General features: G+C 45.9%; 1 protein-coding gene across 17 annotated transcripts in view; it reads right to left on the bottom strand.

Moving 5' to 3' along the window:
- ZNF618 (zinc finger protein 618) overlaps window positions 1–17065 on the bottom strand; it is a 171539-nt gene that overhangs the window by 39224 nt on the left and 115250 nt on the right. For 12 of the 17 annotated variants that reach the window (XM_054220261.1, XM_054220268.1, XM_054220266.1 and 9 more), the window contains 5 exons: window positions 13414–13497; window positions 7901–7990; window positions 6448–6483; window positions 5584–5661; window positions 4435–4524 (listed from right to left, as the gene is read on the bottom strand). In XM_054220261.1, the coding sequence (XP_054076236.1) occupies window positions 4435–4524; window positions 5584–5661; window positions 6448–6483; window positions 7901–7990; window positions 13414–13497 (378 nt within the window). The remainder of the gene's footprint in view (window positions 1–4434; window positions 4525–5583; window positions 5662–6447; window positions 6484–7900; window positions 7991–13413; window positions 13498–17065) is intronic. The other 5 variants (XM_054220270.1, XM_054220274.1, XM_054220278.1 and 2 more) reach the window with 3 other exon arrangements.

Here is a 17065-nt window from a genome sequence, read left to right as displayed (position 1 = left end):
CCTTTGATAAGACCTTCAAGCTCTGTGAAAGGCAAGCTGTGACAGCAAAGCAGAAAATCTGGCAGACATTTCAACATGTCTCCTCTAAAGGCACATAAATCCACACACTACCACAATGAGCCACCACAACAGGATGGAGGTCAGCTTATCTCAGTAACTTTTTCCAGGTAAAAATTCTGGTAAATCCAGGTAGAAATTCCGGATAAAAATTATCTCAGCTTTTTCCAGGTAAAAATTCTGGCTAATAATTTGTGTATCACATTCTTGCAGAAAGATCTTGTCAGTACGGGTAAGGAACCATTCGGATGGTTCAGATGGAATTATAGCACCATCTCTGGAGAAAAAACAATCTTTAATGAATATGATGGAAAGTGATTCCTTAACAATGTCCTGACATTCAATATGCTGAGCGGAAACCTCTGCTATTGGAAACAGGTCTTTCCACAGAAAAAACCCTGCCCTCAAACTTACCAAATTCTTAATGTGCTTCTTTATACATACACACAAATATTGCCAGTGGAATGCGTTACTAAGGCATTGTGGGACCAGAGAGTGGGAAAAACACTGGAACTCACAGATTTCACTCCTGAGATGGAGGAAGCAAAGACACACCATCCAACTGGAATCTAGATCTATTTTTCTCTTGCTGAGGCAGGACCTGCGTTTTCAATGCACTACCAAAAAGGATCCCTTTCCCTTAGAGAAAAAGCCATGATGGCAGCTGCCTTGAAGAAATGTTGTGTTTAAGCACTTTTGATGAACAAATTGTATCCAGTGTCCTTCACGATAAGAAAAGTAATTGAACAAAGAGGCTTGATGAACTTCCTTGAGCATCTCAGGTGTCAGGGTCTGTCTGTCCCCTGTGGAGACAAGTACAATCACGGGGCTGACAGGGCAGGTCTTTGACAGCCGGGGACCATCCCACAGCCCCTCAGAGAGGTGAGCAAGCAGGACCAGAGATAACAGCCAGGTTCAACCAAGAGTCCAGATCATCCGGAAGTTCATAGTAATGAGACAGGTCCATGGTCAAGCTGGGAAGTCAATCCACAGGTCAGCAGCAGGATCAGCTCGGTGGGGATAACCAGGGCCAGACACATACCGGTGATCCTCGGGGAGGTCCAGAGTGACGAGACAGGGTTGACATCAAGCTGGGAAGGCAGTCTGTGGGTTGGGGTACAGACCAAGGGGATCCATGGGCATGTCTACAACTGACCTGCAGACCAACATCCTACAGCGTAGCTCCGGCAGGGACTGATGGTCCAGAGCTGAGCTGAAACAGTGGGTTTGAATGTGGGCGGAGGCCCCATGTGAGGCTGGTCGGGACCGTTAAGACCTAGAAGTGCACTCGAGACCACGACATCACGTTAGATTTTCATCCTGGAAGGAACAGACACAGATAGCTGTGCAGATTCTAGTGCTCTCACCACATACTTCCATGACCAGGGAGTCTGTTGCCTTATCTGCAGTTACCAGAAGAGGATGTGGTGAGTGCACATTCCTGAGCCTGGACTTACCAAGCTAAAACCTGCTCTTGGTGGCTTTTCTAGCCAGTCCACATCCCAAACGTGCTACGTTTTCTCTGCACTGCAAACACATCATCTAAGAGCAATCACAGTAACCCAGCCACCTGCAAATGCGGTAAATCAGTTCCATCTTACAGAGCAGACAGAGCCTGGAGGAGGACAGAAAGAAATCTCTGAACCCTCCCCCTGCATTCAGTGACATTTCTAAAACTGGGACAATGAATGCGCCTACAGTCCACTTTTTTTGGAAACAGCCTCCAACACCCTTCTTAGAAAGAGTGAATAGGCTGACAGAAACAGCATAAGAATATGTATTTAAAAAGAGTAATGGCCCAGTTCTAAGCATATGAAAAAGCCCCTACTCCTCCCTAACAAAAGGGAACTTTCAAAGGAGACGTTTGGCATTAACAATTCCAGGGAACCCCACAGCAGAGCTCTTTTCCACACAGCAGGTATCCAGCAGCACTGACCAAAAATTATCCTGCAAGGCCTATTGACCCTGCAGGATACGAGTCCTTGTTTTAGCCCATTTTCAACAATTTTTAATCCATTATCACAGAAAACCAGAAAGACAGGCTCCGGAAGGGAAGCTTGCACTCAGAAAGGTGAACTGGTAACGCTGAAGTGTTTTCCTTACCCGCTCCCACTACCGCTAATGTTTCTGCACGTGCCTTATAACCACAAGAACAAGACCAGTGTAAAGACACAGTCTCAGCTTTACTTGACTTCTAGGGCACGAGAAAAGCTAGTTATGCTTTTCAGAAGTCATGTGTTTACATCTGCTGCACAGGACCTTGGTTTATAGAAAGAGCAGAGTCTGAGCACCAGAAAGGTGGGAGGATGTACTGGTCAGCCTGCCTTGGGAGCTAATCACGCCCTCTCCTGCATGCTCATCAGGGTTAGTGGTTTGTCGCTGTAAATCATAAATCTTACTGGTCATGGGAACTAGGAGAGGAAAAAAAAAAAAAGGTTAAAAAAAAAAGGAAAAAGAAAAGTTTATGGGGAGGGGTTTTATGCCTTATGAAATTATTACGCTGCTCTGATCTTAAGTGTCCTCAAAGATATTTGCTGAAAGGACTGGAAATCCATCTGCACACCGCAGTGACTAGTCTGAAGCAGGGGCAGCTTCTTTTGCTTTCACAAAGGTTACAGCAGAAACCACGGTGCAAGAATGGCTTCAACCCCAGTATTCAAAAGAACGCGCCTCCTCCTCCAAAAGTGGTTTCTGGTGGTGAAAAATCGGGCACCTGCAGCTGCACTCTGCACTGGGAGAAGGGCAGTATCTGGGTGGACCATTCGTATCTGCAGTCAGACCCGCAGGGCCCACTTCAGGCAAGCGCTTCTCACCAAACTGCTGTGTTTTTCTTTTTATGCTGGATAGCCTGGACTGGAATCAGCAGCTGCGGCCCATTGCTACAGATGGTTGGGAGAGTGGAGAGATACCCATAGCGATGAAACCCCTTGAAATGGGAAGTACTGGGAAGCTAAGAATCTGCTATTGCTGAGCAGAGATTCAATGCACAGTCCTTACAGCACGCTGCTCCTTAGCTATCTGAACAGGAGTGGACTAGAGACACCAAAGCCTTGGTGTCTGAGGGGCCATCTATATTAGGAGATTGACCTACTGCTGACCACCACCAACAGCTTTTCTAAGGACCTGAAAAAAACCTGAATTAGGAGATGGAATTTGTGGGCGCAGGGATGTTTAGGAATAACTGTTATGAGTGCAATCATAAGCACTGAGTTAGTTCCCTTTGGGCAGGTGGGAGACAATAAGACTAACATTGTAATGATGGCAGTAGAGGTGTTTTATGCCCTATATCTTCTACCACGACCTTGGTCCACCTCCATGCTCCAGAGAACCCGTACGGGAGCTGCCAGGAGCCACCAAGCCTTGACCCACCTTAAAAGTGATAGTCTGGTGGACTACGTTCCCAATTTATTTCTATATATGTCTAAAACCAAAGCTGCCTTATTATAACAACTTAAAACCTAACTAAAGCTGAATTTGGTGAGGAAGGAGTGTGCACTCCCTCTGCTGGCTGCGGATGAGCAGCTAAAGAAACCCACTAAGCTGAGATCAGCTCATCCATCCTCACCATCAGCCAAAATGCTGGCAGCTGGACAGACATGGGCAAAGAGCAACCATGATGGCTCACAGCAGTAAAATCCCAATAAAGCACAGGCCGATGCTATGAAAGAAGCATGAAGTTCAGGTGTAAAGAACTTCTCTGCATACTTTCAAAGCACCCAAAACCAGCACGTATCAAGAATTTCTCTCAACTATTTCACTAAGATTTTGCACTAAATTACACCTAATTGCTCATTAAAACCTCCCCTTTGTCTGGGGAGTGCAGATCGTAGTGTCCCTCCAGAGTGCAGATCGTAGTGTCGTGTAGTATGCTGAGAACTGCCTTTTCCCGAGCTCCCTGAAATAAATATTTTATTGCCTGTGATTTAGTAGCAAGCTGCCAGGGTAATATACATGATTTTGAAAACCAGTTTTAACTCGCTGTCTGAAATAATTTCTCAGAAGCTCGTAAGAAAGATGCTTCTTCCCTAGCATGTACGTTCACTTATTATTTAGGGGAGTCTAAAAATTTTGTGCATCACTTTGTCATGTGCACTTCAGGTACCAGAACCTTCAGTTAAACAACAAAATAAAATATCAAACCCCTGAGGACCTTACGTAGAATTGCATGGACTTTGGTAAGACCTAACAGTAACAGTGTCCCTCTGAGAGGAGATTCCAGCTCAGCTTTACAGTGCCCTGGTCAGCACATCATCTACGTCCTGCCAGCTGCAATCCCACAGATCCAGTGGAAGGATCCACAAGAACGACACTCTCTCCTGCCACCAACCACTGTAAATCAGAGTCAGTAACGAAACAGATCTCCAGCAGGATACTCACTAATAGGTGCATGCAGTGCCACATGTTCTTGGTAGGGAGTGTAGTATTTGTACTGCTTGCCACAGAATTCACAGGTGTAATTGCCAGTTTCTGTGAAGATGAAACAAGTACAAAGATCAGAAAGGAGTGCAGCACCCTCTCACACACATCTCTGACTTCCTGACTTTTTACATAGAAACTGACAAAAAAGTGACAAAAACTAGAGCACGTTCTTCATGCATTTGGAACTCATCTGCCCTGTAAATCACACATCCTTTTCCCCAACAAATGAAACAGTTAAAGCCAGTGTCCAGAGTGATGGACCGTGCATAAAAAGTCCAGTAGAACTGAAGATTATCCCAAAACAATAGAGGAGATTATCCCAAAATTACAGCCAAGTAACTGTGCAAAACAAACAGAGAATCCTTTTCTAAAGTCAGATGACAGATGACACAGTTTTGTCTTCTGGTTACACACAGTTTGTCATGTGGGGACAACAGGAACAGTGAAACTAGGAAACAAGTTGTCAAGTTTAAGTCTTAATGACAGAACTTTTACATTGGAATTGTGGATTTCTCTTACAGGAGGAGGGGCTTTTCTGCAATAACTGTGCTAATTCCTGCTTTGGGATTACTTGAAATAACGAAGTAGTGTAACCATACACTGACACCTCCTGCTCCTGCCAGTGGTGGGAAGTACGGAACTGACAGCAAGCTGCAAGCCAAAGGAAAATCCAGGGTTAATCAACTGTTTCCAAAATGGAGAATTCAGAGAAATGCCTCGGCAAAGTCTGGTTCTCTCTTTGTTTCACTCTGATCTATTTGATGAACCCACCACAAAGGCAACGTGAATGCAATCACCTGCCACCTCTGCCAATACACCTTCAGACACTCTCTAATCGCTGCTAGCTTGCTTTTCTCCTGAACCTCTTTCCTCTTCTCTTTGCAGAGCTCTTGAGCAGAAAACATCACAAAGCTGCATTTCTTAGGGCCAGGGCTGCTGGTGTTTGGTGTTGATTTGAACTTAAACATATCTTTCAGCACCCCTAAGGTCCCAACACCTCTGCATAACACAGCGCTTTCTGGTTTTCCTAGAGGTACTCCAGCTAATGCCAGATTTGAAACCCTTGCACTGTCTCTTTCGTGTCTGAAACTGTACAATAACTCATACTTGGACCAATCTTCTGGAACGGTTCCGGCTCCTCCTCCTTCACTTCATCTGCTGCTATGACGGCCTGGTCGTAGGGGTCTGCAAGAGAACAGAACCAGGAAGAGAGCTGACAACCCCCTCAGGTTTTCCTTCTACAGCTGCATGGGCACTGAGCGCTCCTGCATCTGTAATGACATTTCGATCTGTAACAAGATTTCAAGACAGGAATTACAAACCCAATGGCCCCTCTGTCTGACCTGTCCCTCCTCCTCCTCCTCCTCCTCCTCCTCCTCCTTCTTTCTCCTCGGGTGCTCCAGGCAGTTATTACCCCCCCTTCCAGCCCAGTAACATGTCTCATAGGTATATAATGTTTAAAAAAATATAGAGAAAGACTGAAAAAAACACTTTGTAAAGCCTGATTCGTATTTTCTGATTTTCTTCCAGATTATCTCCTATCTAATGATGTAATACTGTCTGAAAGTGGGCACAGTAATGCAGTCTGCAAGCAAGTCACCTAACAAATACTGACCAGGAACGTTCTACCATCTAATAGCGCAGCTAGGAACAAATCAGGACCCAACCCATTTTGAAAAATAATTTAATTTATGCCTTGAACAATTCACTAAATCACCAGAGACATGAAACATCTGGTTCTTTGATCTTCAAAAGCCTGACCAAGTGTATGTACAACAAAAGCCTGGTATCTACTAGGGCTGGGCATCAACCTACTGGCTGTACGCTTTGGGGGAGGGAGAGAGGAGGCTCCTCTCCCGCTGCAATCAGTGACAAAACTCCTTACAAGCGCAGAATCGGACCTGCTGTGCCTGAATTACTGAATGTTTGAAAAGGTTTGTGAAATAAAGCACATGAAGGATCTCGGCTTACCTGCCCGGTTTTCTGGGGCCCCTTCCACACTAAAAACTAACATAGAATAGAAGAAGGAGGGGAAGAAACAAAAGAGAAATTAAATCCTCTTAAATGGCCTTGTTTTCCTCCTGTATTCCACGCACCGCTTCAGCATATTTCAGCCCCATAGAATAAACCAGGCGTTGTGCCCCAGTCCCTCCTCTTCCCAGCAGCATCCACACAGGAATTATTTGAGCATGCCCAGCCCTAATATACACAAATTCTCAAGGCCTTTGTTCTGACACTGACAGAGCCCCACGTGAAGTTCAGATGTACAGCTGCCTCACACTTGTGTTTGCCGAGACCCAACCAGCCCCTTGGAGGGACCGAGACAAACAGTGTCCCTGCAAGACACATGTGGAAGCTGTTTCCAAAGCCCTCTCGTAACGCTAGGCAGAGCTCCCTGAACCATAGCTATGAAGACACATTTCTGACAGGAGCAGACGTGTCCATCTCACAGTGACGTTCAGTCCCAGTAATTTAATTTTGGCTCCCCATGGGAGGAAGGGAGCTTGCGGTGGAGCACTGTAAGAGAATGCTGGCTGTTCTTAGAGCACGTTCAGATGTCCGGGTGTTCCAGTTAAAAACAGCAATTTTTTTCAACACAGCATATTGTGAAAGACCACTTGCTTTTTCAAGACAGCCCAGCCATTCAAAACCTTCTCCTTTCCAAGCAGCTTCTTTCTAAAACTCTGCCAGGGGTCCCTCCATGGTCAAATGAGGAGCAATATCGACAGGCCTGTAGCATACGCATCGAGGGTCTGGAGTATCTGTGGGCTCTGAGACAAAGAGCTTTAGATGCCTAGTTAGTGTGTGCAGGCAAGCCAAAGAAAGTATGTTGGTTTTATTTCCCCCAATATAAAAAAACCCACTGCTTCAGGAGGAGGGTGCCTGCTTCTGTCTGTGTGTCACCAGCCTAGGCCACATCTACATGCACAGAGGAAAAATTGGCCTGTAACATCCACCGAGAACTGCATCAGTTCACTACCACAGTGATTAACAAGAATGAAGTAACATTTCTCAACTCTGAAATGTGGTTTCTCACCAAGGAGCATGTTGGGAACAAAGCTGTGAAGTGAAAAATCCAAAGACAACCAACTCTTGCCCAGTGAGTAGCCAGACTGACAGTTTACCTTGAGACACTCAGTTCTAGCCCACCCGTCCTAACCACGAACCTTAATAGAGACAGCGGGACTGCAAGGACCACAGGTCCCAGCAGAGGGTGTTATTTTGATGCACACAAAGCGAACCAAGCGCAATAAACTTCTTCCTGCAGTGCCTGTGGACGGTGCCTCCACTGACAAAGGCAAGTGAGCCATGCTGTGCAATATCCTGTACATCATGGGCCGCACGGTCCTGCAGAACCACATTTTGGCTTTCCCAATGACATCTCATTCTAATTTGGGTGTCTGAGTGTCAAAACAGTACTCACCATCCACGGCATGTAGGTCTCTGTGCTCTTGGAAGCAGCTATAATATTTATATTTTTTCCCACAAATGTCACACGTGTACCTAAAATTGTCTGTAGGAAGAAGAAAACAGGCCACTTTAGAAACTTTGAGATAAAAGGCAAGCACTCCAGACAACGCTGCTCAACCAGACGCCCCTATGCAGTTCCATTCATCCCACATGCTCTGTCAAATCTCTATAGCACGCAGACAACCACTGCCTCACGATGACCCCCGCGTGCCCCAGGCTATGGCTCGGGGCACATTCTGATCTGCTGTTTCCTATTCAGGCAGCCCTGTTCCGCAGTACGGCCTCCGTCAGACCACGCAGCAACAAAGACGCAGAGCAGCAGGCCCTGCTGAAATCTCCTTTGGAAGTTCAGGGTTATAGTAGGCAAGTACTGGTCAGAATGGGGACAAAGTGGCAGAACTAAACACAGAGCTAATGCACGAGCTGTTAGAAATCAAAGCCTTAATTTGCCAACTACAACACGGACTGGCTGTGCCTGCACGCTCGTACCACACTTGGGTCTCACTGCTGCTGCTTACTGGTTACTGACCACATCCAAGATCCCACATGGGCACGTTACAACAACCAAAACCAAAGGGAACCAACAATCCAAAACACGCAGGACAGTAAGGTGCTCAATGAACAGGAGGACTGCTGGAGCCTGGTTTCATATATGTTTGTACCCTGGACCCCCCCTCCTTCATCCCAGCAGCAACAGACCCCATTCACCACAGCCGTGGGGAAGACAGATGCAAAAAAGCTTGAGTTGCTTATGAATTCATTTTGGTCTGGTTGGGGACAACTAATCATAGAATAGTTTGGGTTGAAAGGGACCTTAAAGCCCACCCAGTGCCACCCCCTGCCCTGGGCAGGGACACCTCCCACCAGCCCAGGTTGCTCCAAGCCCCGTCCAACCTGGCCTTGAACCCCTCCAGGGATGGGGCAGCCACAGCTTCTCTGGGCAACCTGGGCCAGGGGCTCACCACCCTCACATGTCTTTGGTTCAGCTATCACATCAGTGTAAGACGATTAATTTGCTTGTCAACTTAGTGAGGTTTTTCCATCGTCTGATACCTGACATACACCTCGGGGTACAGACTGACAGCCGTAAGTACTCGCCCCACTGCAGCTTGCAGCACTGTACTTGCCAGCCAACCACAGCAGCCCATGGGTTGCGTGCTACTAGCCCGCTGCAAACAAAGTGAAACGCATCAGCTTGTGTAGCCACAAAGGATCTCAAAACTAACGTGTGTTACTTCAGAAGAGGAGCAAGGTAGGAGTGTACACATCAGCTACCACGGCTCCACCGAGGAGCTGCCACTCAGGAAGCTCCCCCACAGGAGCTCAGCTGTTTGTATTCACATGTCCATACGATTAGAAAAGTTAAAGCCTTGTTTTTACCTCTTCCACACTGCATTCAAACGCACCAGAGTATGCACATGAAGTAAGCTTTTATTTTACTTCTCTAATAATTTTATTTTTAAAATAAGTAAGTATTTTAAGCTAGTATGCATTGGTACAGTCTAATTGCTCACTTGGGTTCACTACTGCAGTCCATCAGCACACGGGGCTTCAACACTAAATGAAGAATCACTTTCCACCCCTTCATTCTGCTTGGCAGAATGAAAGTAGAAGCTATGTTGATCTATAAGAGAAAAACGCCAAATATAAAAGCTGTTAAACGGCCGGGCCCTGGAACTTTACTTCTGCTACCAAAAAATATTTGTATCTTAATCAGAGCACAGCAATGCTAAGCTAGATCTAAGGGATTTTAAAAAGCCTAGGCTGAACACGCGAGACAGAGCCCAGGTATATACACTGAGATGAAAAGGACTGGCTGCTGCAGACAGTGCACTGCTTAAGGAAGAGCAGGAGGAAAAGCAAAACGCGACTGTGAGAACATTCAAGTGATGAAAGCACCATGCGTCACATTGAATCATGTTTCATTGTAAAATCTTATGCAGTCTCCTGTGGCCATACAACGATGCAGAGGGTCTGTCCACCCTGCACCCTTTTCGACAGCAAAGAGAATCTAATGATTGCTAGTGAATATCTGTATATCTGTTGAAAAAAAAATACAGCAGCGAAAATTCATAACGTGCCATGTAATCAGTCCCACATTGCTGGTTGTCCCAAAGACAAGAAACCAGCATCCTTTTTGAAGTGTAACGAGCCATGCGGTAGACGAACTGAAGACTAATCCTTCAAGGGAGCACCAAACACCAAGCACTTTCAGAATTTCCATTTGGAGGACAAAACCTACTACGGCCTTAGTTTGGAAGAAAAGCACTCAATAAATAAGGACACTTGTTAGAACAGAATAAAACTAAGCACTAGGCGCACCATCTCAGAGACTCAAACAGGCACGGCTAGTTGTAGTCGCCGTAACTTAGGTGAGATTGTGGGGATCTCACTGCCATCAGCGGAGGCTTGAGCAGCACATGCTGGGTACGGTCACTCCCTTCCCTCGGCAGTGGGGGCAAAATGAAAACACGATAGAAAATGTAACTGCACACCACAAGAGAATAGGCTTTTGCTTGTTTTGTTAGGGGACCGTTTTCCCTAAGGAAGAATGACCTCCAGAGATTATAGTGAAACAAGTCGTTATGAGAAGTAAGACTTTGTTCCAGCAGGTCCTGGTACTGATCTCCTCCTCGACTCTTTAAAGGAGGTAACACCCAGCAAACGGTGCCAAGTCTCAGAGACAAGGAGGTTTATGGAGAATTCAGGAAGTATCAGGAGACTGCCGATGTGTAGCTAAGCTTTACCCTCTCTGAACAACGGCTCTTCCAGGGCTGCACCCAAGTGCCAGACTTCTTCCTTCTTACCCAATAAAGCCATCTGTGCTGACAGCCGTCAAATCCTTCCAGTGCTGTTCCCAGCAGTGGCAACTTTCCGAGCGAGAAACTCACTCAGCAGAATTAGCCTGTATGCTACTACTTTTCCTGCTCCGGGTTATAACTACTAGACCAAGGCTGATTCTAGCCGGGGCGCCATACCCAATATACGTGACAACACAGCTTGCAATGGGAGGAGCTGCAAGGGACTCAGAGCGCTCAGGTGTGCTGCAAGCCCCCACTGAAACCCCCACCCCTAAACCTCTGATGAGACGGTACCAACCAGAGCCGAACTAACGCGACTTAAGCAAGTCCACTCAGATTCAAGCTGTCTCCTATCACCAAGTAGACATTAACACAGCACAGCTCCACCAAAAGCAAAAACATACCAACAGGCACTATTAGGACTTAAGGAAAGGACTACTAGGACTATTAGGACTGCAGGGAAAGATACTAATTAGCCACTAGCACAGAGATCCACTGCTGTCCCTTACTGGTATTCAGGCAACAGTCCTGCAAAACACATCCTTGCTGCAAGCTGAGCAATCACCATATCACACGGCTGCAAATCTAGACTTCCAAAATGCTTAAAAGACATGTAGTTAAAAACCAAACTCCAGCAAATATCCTTCCTCCTTCATGCTCATGAGTCTTTCCAAGGGGAGCAGAGATTCCAGAAAGAGGCCTAAGGAGCCTTTATCCCTAGTCAGCCCACATTTAATCTCCTGTAATACACGCACCAAAATACAGCATCACATCTTACTAGAAAAAAAGGCAGCAGCAGCCTTGTTACAAGGCAGTTCCTCGGATACAAAGGACTGACATACTGACATGGCAAACAGGCAGGTTTTTCAAATACCCCAAGAAATAACTCCACGGGACCCCAAAGCATTTTTGACCGCTCTGCTTGCAAGTGCACCTCCAGTAAAAGCCAGGGACCGTGCTGCTCTTTCCTGCCTGTCTCCAGGGGCTGCTGCCGGCTGGCTCCTGTCATGCCGTCTGTGTTCAGCAATGACTCGTAGCTGCTGAAATACCCTGCCCTAGCGATGATCAGCCAGGTCATCTTCCTTCCCAGGTGTTGCATTAAGTATTTTGAGATTTTTTTGTTGTTTTGCTTCAAATGTTCAGCAGGGAAGAATGCACGTATTTCATTTTGTCAGGAAAGAGGGAGGGCAGAGAACACATGCCCAGCAGTGGCAGGCAGAAGAAGAGGCTTCTTTCCTTTCGGCACTTGGACCAGGGACTGGGTGGATTTTGCTCTAGAAACCCAGGAAGGGAACAACAGCGATGAGAAATTTGTTGAAAAGTCAGGACTTCACAAGCTAAAAATACAGATCACTTAAGCCACCTTCATAAGTGCAGGAATCTGAGATCACAAAACCTGTGTACAAACTCGTTTGCAGTGGGCTCAGAGAGGTCTGTGCAGCATCACAGAAACCCGAGCTGGAAAGAGTCACATACGTCATCCAGATGACATCTCTGCAATGATGACAGCACATCCCAACAAGGGTCCAGAATGATGGTCTCTCCACAAGCAGGCTGTAGGAGCTTCTTTAAGGACTTCTCCATGGTGAAGAACAGTTTTCACCTGACCCAGAATTCATACTGACCTTTCAAATGGAAGAAGGCACAAAAGCAACTTGACAGAGGAGCTCTCACGACAACTAGGCACTTTGCAGGTACTCTTGAATCCCAAGTGATCCTACTGTTACACAGCACTGCAGAAACAGCTGTCAGGTAGGGTCAGCCTCCAAACGTGGAAGGGCAAAACTGCTGAATGTGAATAGATCGCAACAGCCTGCTGAATCATTCCTAAAATCCAGCAGTCTTCCATGTCCCAGTCAAGAAAAAAGCAGCAAATTTTAAAAAGAAGAGTGGGCAGTCTGGACAGCACTGCTTGTCCTGCCCCACGCTCAGGGTGGCACCTTTACACCAGAAGGTTTGAGAACGGCAAAGGAAGCACCGAACTCCAGGAGTTCCACGTTCTTGGCTCACCTCGGGAAACAAGGTTTCCCAATCAGCACGTAAAGTCCAGCAGCATTTCTGAAAGGGGAGGGGGCATGGTTTTCTTACAGTTAAGCCCGCTGCAATACATTCATCTGTCATCTCTCTATTTGAGGTTGTGATGTTTCTCCCCCCAAACAGGCTTTCTCAGTGAGGCTTATGTGACAATGAAGTATCAGCATCGTCCCTCCAGCCACAGCCAGTGGATCAAAGGACAATCCATGAGATGCTCTGATGCTCAGTTTCACATTCCTTAACTCATTCCTGAAAATCCGCTGGCAGATGCTGCAGTCCTTACAAGTCTTGCTGGTGATAAACACAGAGGGCTGGAGCTGGTGAATGGCTGCGTAGCAGTACCTGAAAAAAGCACCATCTTCCCTGGGATGTCTGCCCCACTGAAAGGAACCATGAGCAACTCCAACACTCTTCAGTAAGAGCCAAAATCACCACGACTAAACCACCTGATGCAAAGAAACAGGAAAGGCTGGCATTTTCTGAGATACGTGTCACGTGCTTGTCACTGGGAAACCCCTTTCCGAGCTGTGTCCAGCACAGCGACTACCCGAGCAGCCTCCCCAGAAGACCCAGGGTGAAGTTACTGCTTCCTTACAACCGAGCAGGGAGCAAAAACATCTGGGACCCTCACTTGTTTCTGTGGATTCCATCCAGGGCAGCACAAAGACAGCTCTGGAGAGAGGCTTCTTCTCCCTTTCCGCAGCCAGAGGGGCACCTAGATGGAAAGGAACATATTTATGGCTTCCTAAGCTAGCAGGATATTCCCCGCGCAGGTTCACGGACAATTCCTTTGACCTAACCCTTTGGCATCATTAGGGGCTTCCTTCTAGATGGTGGACTGGCAGTGGGGAGAGGTAAAATGCGAGTTTGCAGACACAGGTCCGTAGACCTCTATCTACTCTTCATTCAAACTGTGTTCCTGCACAGAAGTTACGAGCTTTACACCTGCATTTTACAGTCAAGTAGAGCGTTGCCAGTAAAATCAGTTGCAGTCTACATCAGAGCTCAACTTAAAAGGTGTCTAATGGCAAAATTCCTTGAAAAGGGAGCAGGACCGAGCCCAAAGTTAGCAGCAACCCCTTAAGAGGATTAAAGTATTCGAAGTTACATTAGTAAGGATTAAATAATAATAAAATCCAGAAATTTGGAAAGGGCAGGAACCCTCACACACAAAGGCACAAGCCAGCTCCTAACTGGGGGTTAGGAAAAAACCTTCCCTGTGGGCAAACTATTCCAAGATCACACATTTAACGATCGTTTACTTCCTTCCCACAAACATTTGGCCTTTGTCAGGAACACAGGAGACATCTGGGTACGCACTGGCTTAACCCAGCATGGTGCTTCCCATGCTTCGCGAAGGGGCGTCCTCGGTCTGCAAACTACCAAGTCAAGATAAAGGTAATCCCAAACTCTCACACAGAGGGGCAAATCCATTGAAATTACCAAAAAAGGGTACAAGATGTTAGCTCACCTTCAAGTTGTCAAGGGGCTAAATGCCAGGTGAGAGGGCATGGAGCCACAGGCTTGTGCTCGGTTGCTCGGTGAAGCATTTTGGAGCTTAGTGCCAGCTCCCAAGAAGAGCTGCTGCAGATGCACTCAGCAGCTACAGGCCTGACTTCACCTTACAGCACTTTTTAAGCTGCTTTCAAGTAGGTGGCCAGTGAATTCTACAAATTCCGTGATGCTTTATCCAAACCATGTGTCAGCTGAACATATCAGCACGATGGAGACTTAAATGCAACCATCCAGGGCGGGCTGTAATCCCTCCACGTTTGGAAACTTGATGCCAGACTAGCAGGAAATTCCATACAAAGGGGAATATCCTGAATTACTTTCTGATTAATTATTCATCAATAGCCTGATGGTCACATGCTGTATTTTTTTAAAAACATTTTGGGGAAAAGGTGTTTTGGGTACTACTCACTGGATGCTGAGAGAGAAAAGACTTCCCAGGCATTCTCAGGGTGTTGCACGTCAATTAATTTCCTTCTCCCATAGTTAAAAGTATGTTAAAGTTGAGTCCACGCAGAGAGCAAATACCAGCAATTTAAAGTGAAAATATTACAGCAGTCTATGATTATCCCCAAACTCAGCATTACAAACCAGGATATTCAGACTCCATGGCACAATTCAGACACCCCAGACAATGTAACAGCAGCAGATCTAGTTTCCTACTTTTCATTCTGGTGTCACTTCAGGGCAGCATTGAATTCTTTTTTATTCAAATTGTAACTAAGTGTAAGATAAAGAATGTTGAAAAGAGATACTTAATATCCTACAACCAGCAACTTGACAAGGAACAGCATAATTAAAAAAATAAGTGTACTTGTACATACGTAACTTGTTGATGGAATAAGTTTTATTTTTTATATCAACAAGGACGCTGAATTTTTTCAAAAAAGCGAAAATTTTAAATGAAAAAAACCTCAGTTCAGCCCACATTATGGAGTTACACACTAAAGACAATAAAGGCCATATTTCAAAATAGTTTGGCTGGGAACATACACTACTCTATCTGCTTCACAACCGTTCAGATTAAATGACATAGCACCGAGAGTTTCATAACGGAAAAGCAAGCTTCATCTTGACTTTTTCCTACTCATTTATTCTTGACTAGAGATTTTGTTCTCGCATTTCCAGATGGGAATTCACAGGGAGTATCACTGCTTAGTTTCCAAAGTGGAAAGGAAAAGTGGTAGTTAAATGACTGAGCAGCACTGAAGAAGAGATCCTGGCTCCACAAATCTTCATAAAGAAGAAAACCAAATTAAAATAAACTGGGAAGGATGCAGAGCCCTCCTCTGTACAATCAGGTAAGATGATCGAGAACTCTAACCTTTTTGCTTAGGTTGAAAGGAAGAGACCTTAAGAAGGTAATCCTTGTATTTCTCTGCCTTCCCTGGTTATTAAGATCCTTATAAGTGACAATAATGAGAGCTGTGGTGAGGCAAGCTGGATTACTCAACAGTACAGGCTGCTGCATCTTTTTTGGCTTACAAATGATTGGGATAGAGCTTTCAAGAAATAAAAAAAAATATTTAAAGTGTTTTGGTTTTTTGTGTGCTATTCAGGTTTATAGTTGAAATGCCAAAATGCAGCTCAGCAGACAAAGGTTGTTGAGGCTGAAAGAAGAATCTGGAATAATTAATGGCATTGCTGTTTGTACACCTTTTCTCTTGCTAAATTGTGAACCATGTCGGAAGATGGAAAGTGTATCCCTTCTTAACGAATGGTGGAGGGATGTATTTCTACCTTCAATAAAGCTCTCCTGGCATTTTCAGGACAAACTGACAGATGATCAGAACAGTCTGGGATTACTAAAATTCTTATCCTTTTTTAGTAGAATAAATACATTTCTTCATCAATTTTGCTGCCTAGGAACTCTGTACGAGATGTATTGCAAAGTATTAACATCCAGATTTCTGTAAACATGGTCTATTTGGTCAGCATCTGTGAAAGGGGCAGAGATTTCATTTTTATGGGTATATTATCAATTTTCTGTATAAGATCATGTGAAGATCACAGATTTATAGACAACTGGAAAGCCTCTTTTTCTAAAGCCTTGTATTTAAACTACATACAGAGCAACTGGTCCTCTCCAGAGCTATGGAACTGCAGGACTTGCATGAACGTCACAACCTCCAGCATGACTGCCCGGGTGTCAGGCTCCTCAGCACACTTTACGTGGTTATAAGGCAAGACACGCAACAGGATACCCGAAGTGAGAACACCCAAAAAGAGCCCTTAGTATAACAGTTATGTTATATATATATATATATATATATGCCCCTCTGCTCTGGTGAGACCCCACCTGGAGTGCTGTGTCCAGCTCTGGAGCCCTCAGCACAAGAAGGACATGGACCTGTTGGAGCGGGGCCAGAGGAGGCCACAAAGATGATCAAAGGGCTGGAGCCCCTCTGCTGTGAGGACAGGCTGAGAGAGCTGGGGGGGTTCAGCCTGGAGAAGAGAAGGCTTCAGGGAGACCTCACAGTGGCCTTCCAGTACCTGAAGGGGCTACAGGAAGGATAGGGAGGGACTCTGGATCGGGGAGTGTAATGACAGGATGAGGGGTAACAGTTTCAAATTGAAGGAGGGGAGATTTAGATTGGATATCAGGAAGAAATTCTTTACTGTGGGGGTGGTGAGGCACTGGAACACGTTGCCCAGGGAGGTTGTGGCTGCCCTGTCCCTGGAGGTGTTCAAGGCCAGGCTGGATGAGGCTTTGAGCAACCTGGTCTGGTGGGAGGTGTCCCTGCCCAGGGCAGGGGGTGGAATTAGATGAT

Source organism: Rissa tridactyla, chromosome 14 (genome assembly GCF_028500815.1).
Source record: "Rissa tridactyla isolate bRisTri1 chromosome 14, bRisTri1.patW.cur.20221130, whole genome shotgun sequence".
NCBI classification, from domain to species: Eukaryota; Metazoa; Chordata; class Aves; order Charadriiformes; family Laridae; genus Rissa; species Rissa tridactyla.
This window is presented reverse-complemented; position numbering and strand designations above follow the sequence as displayed.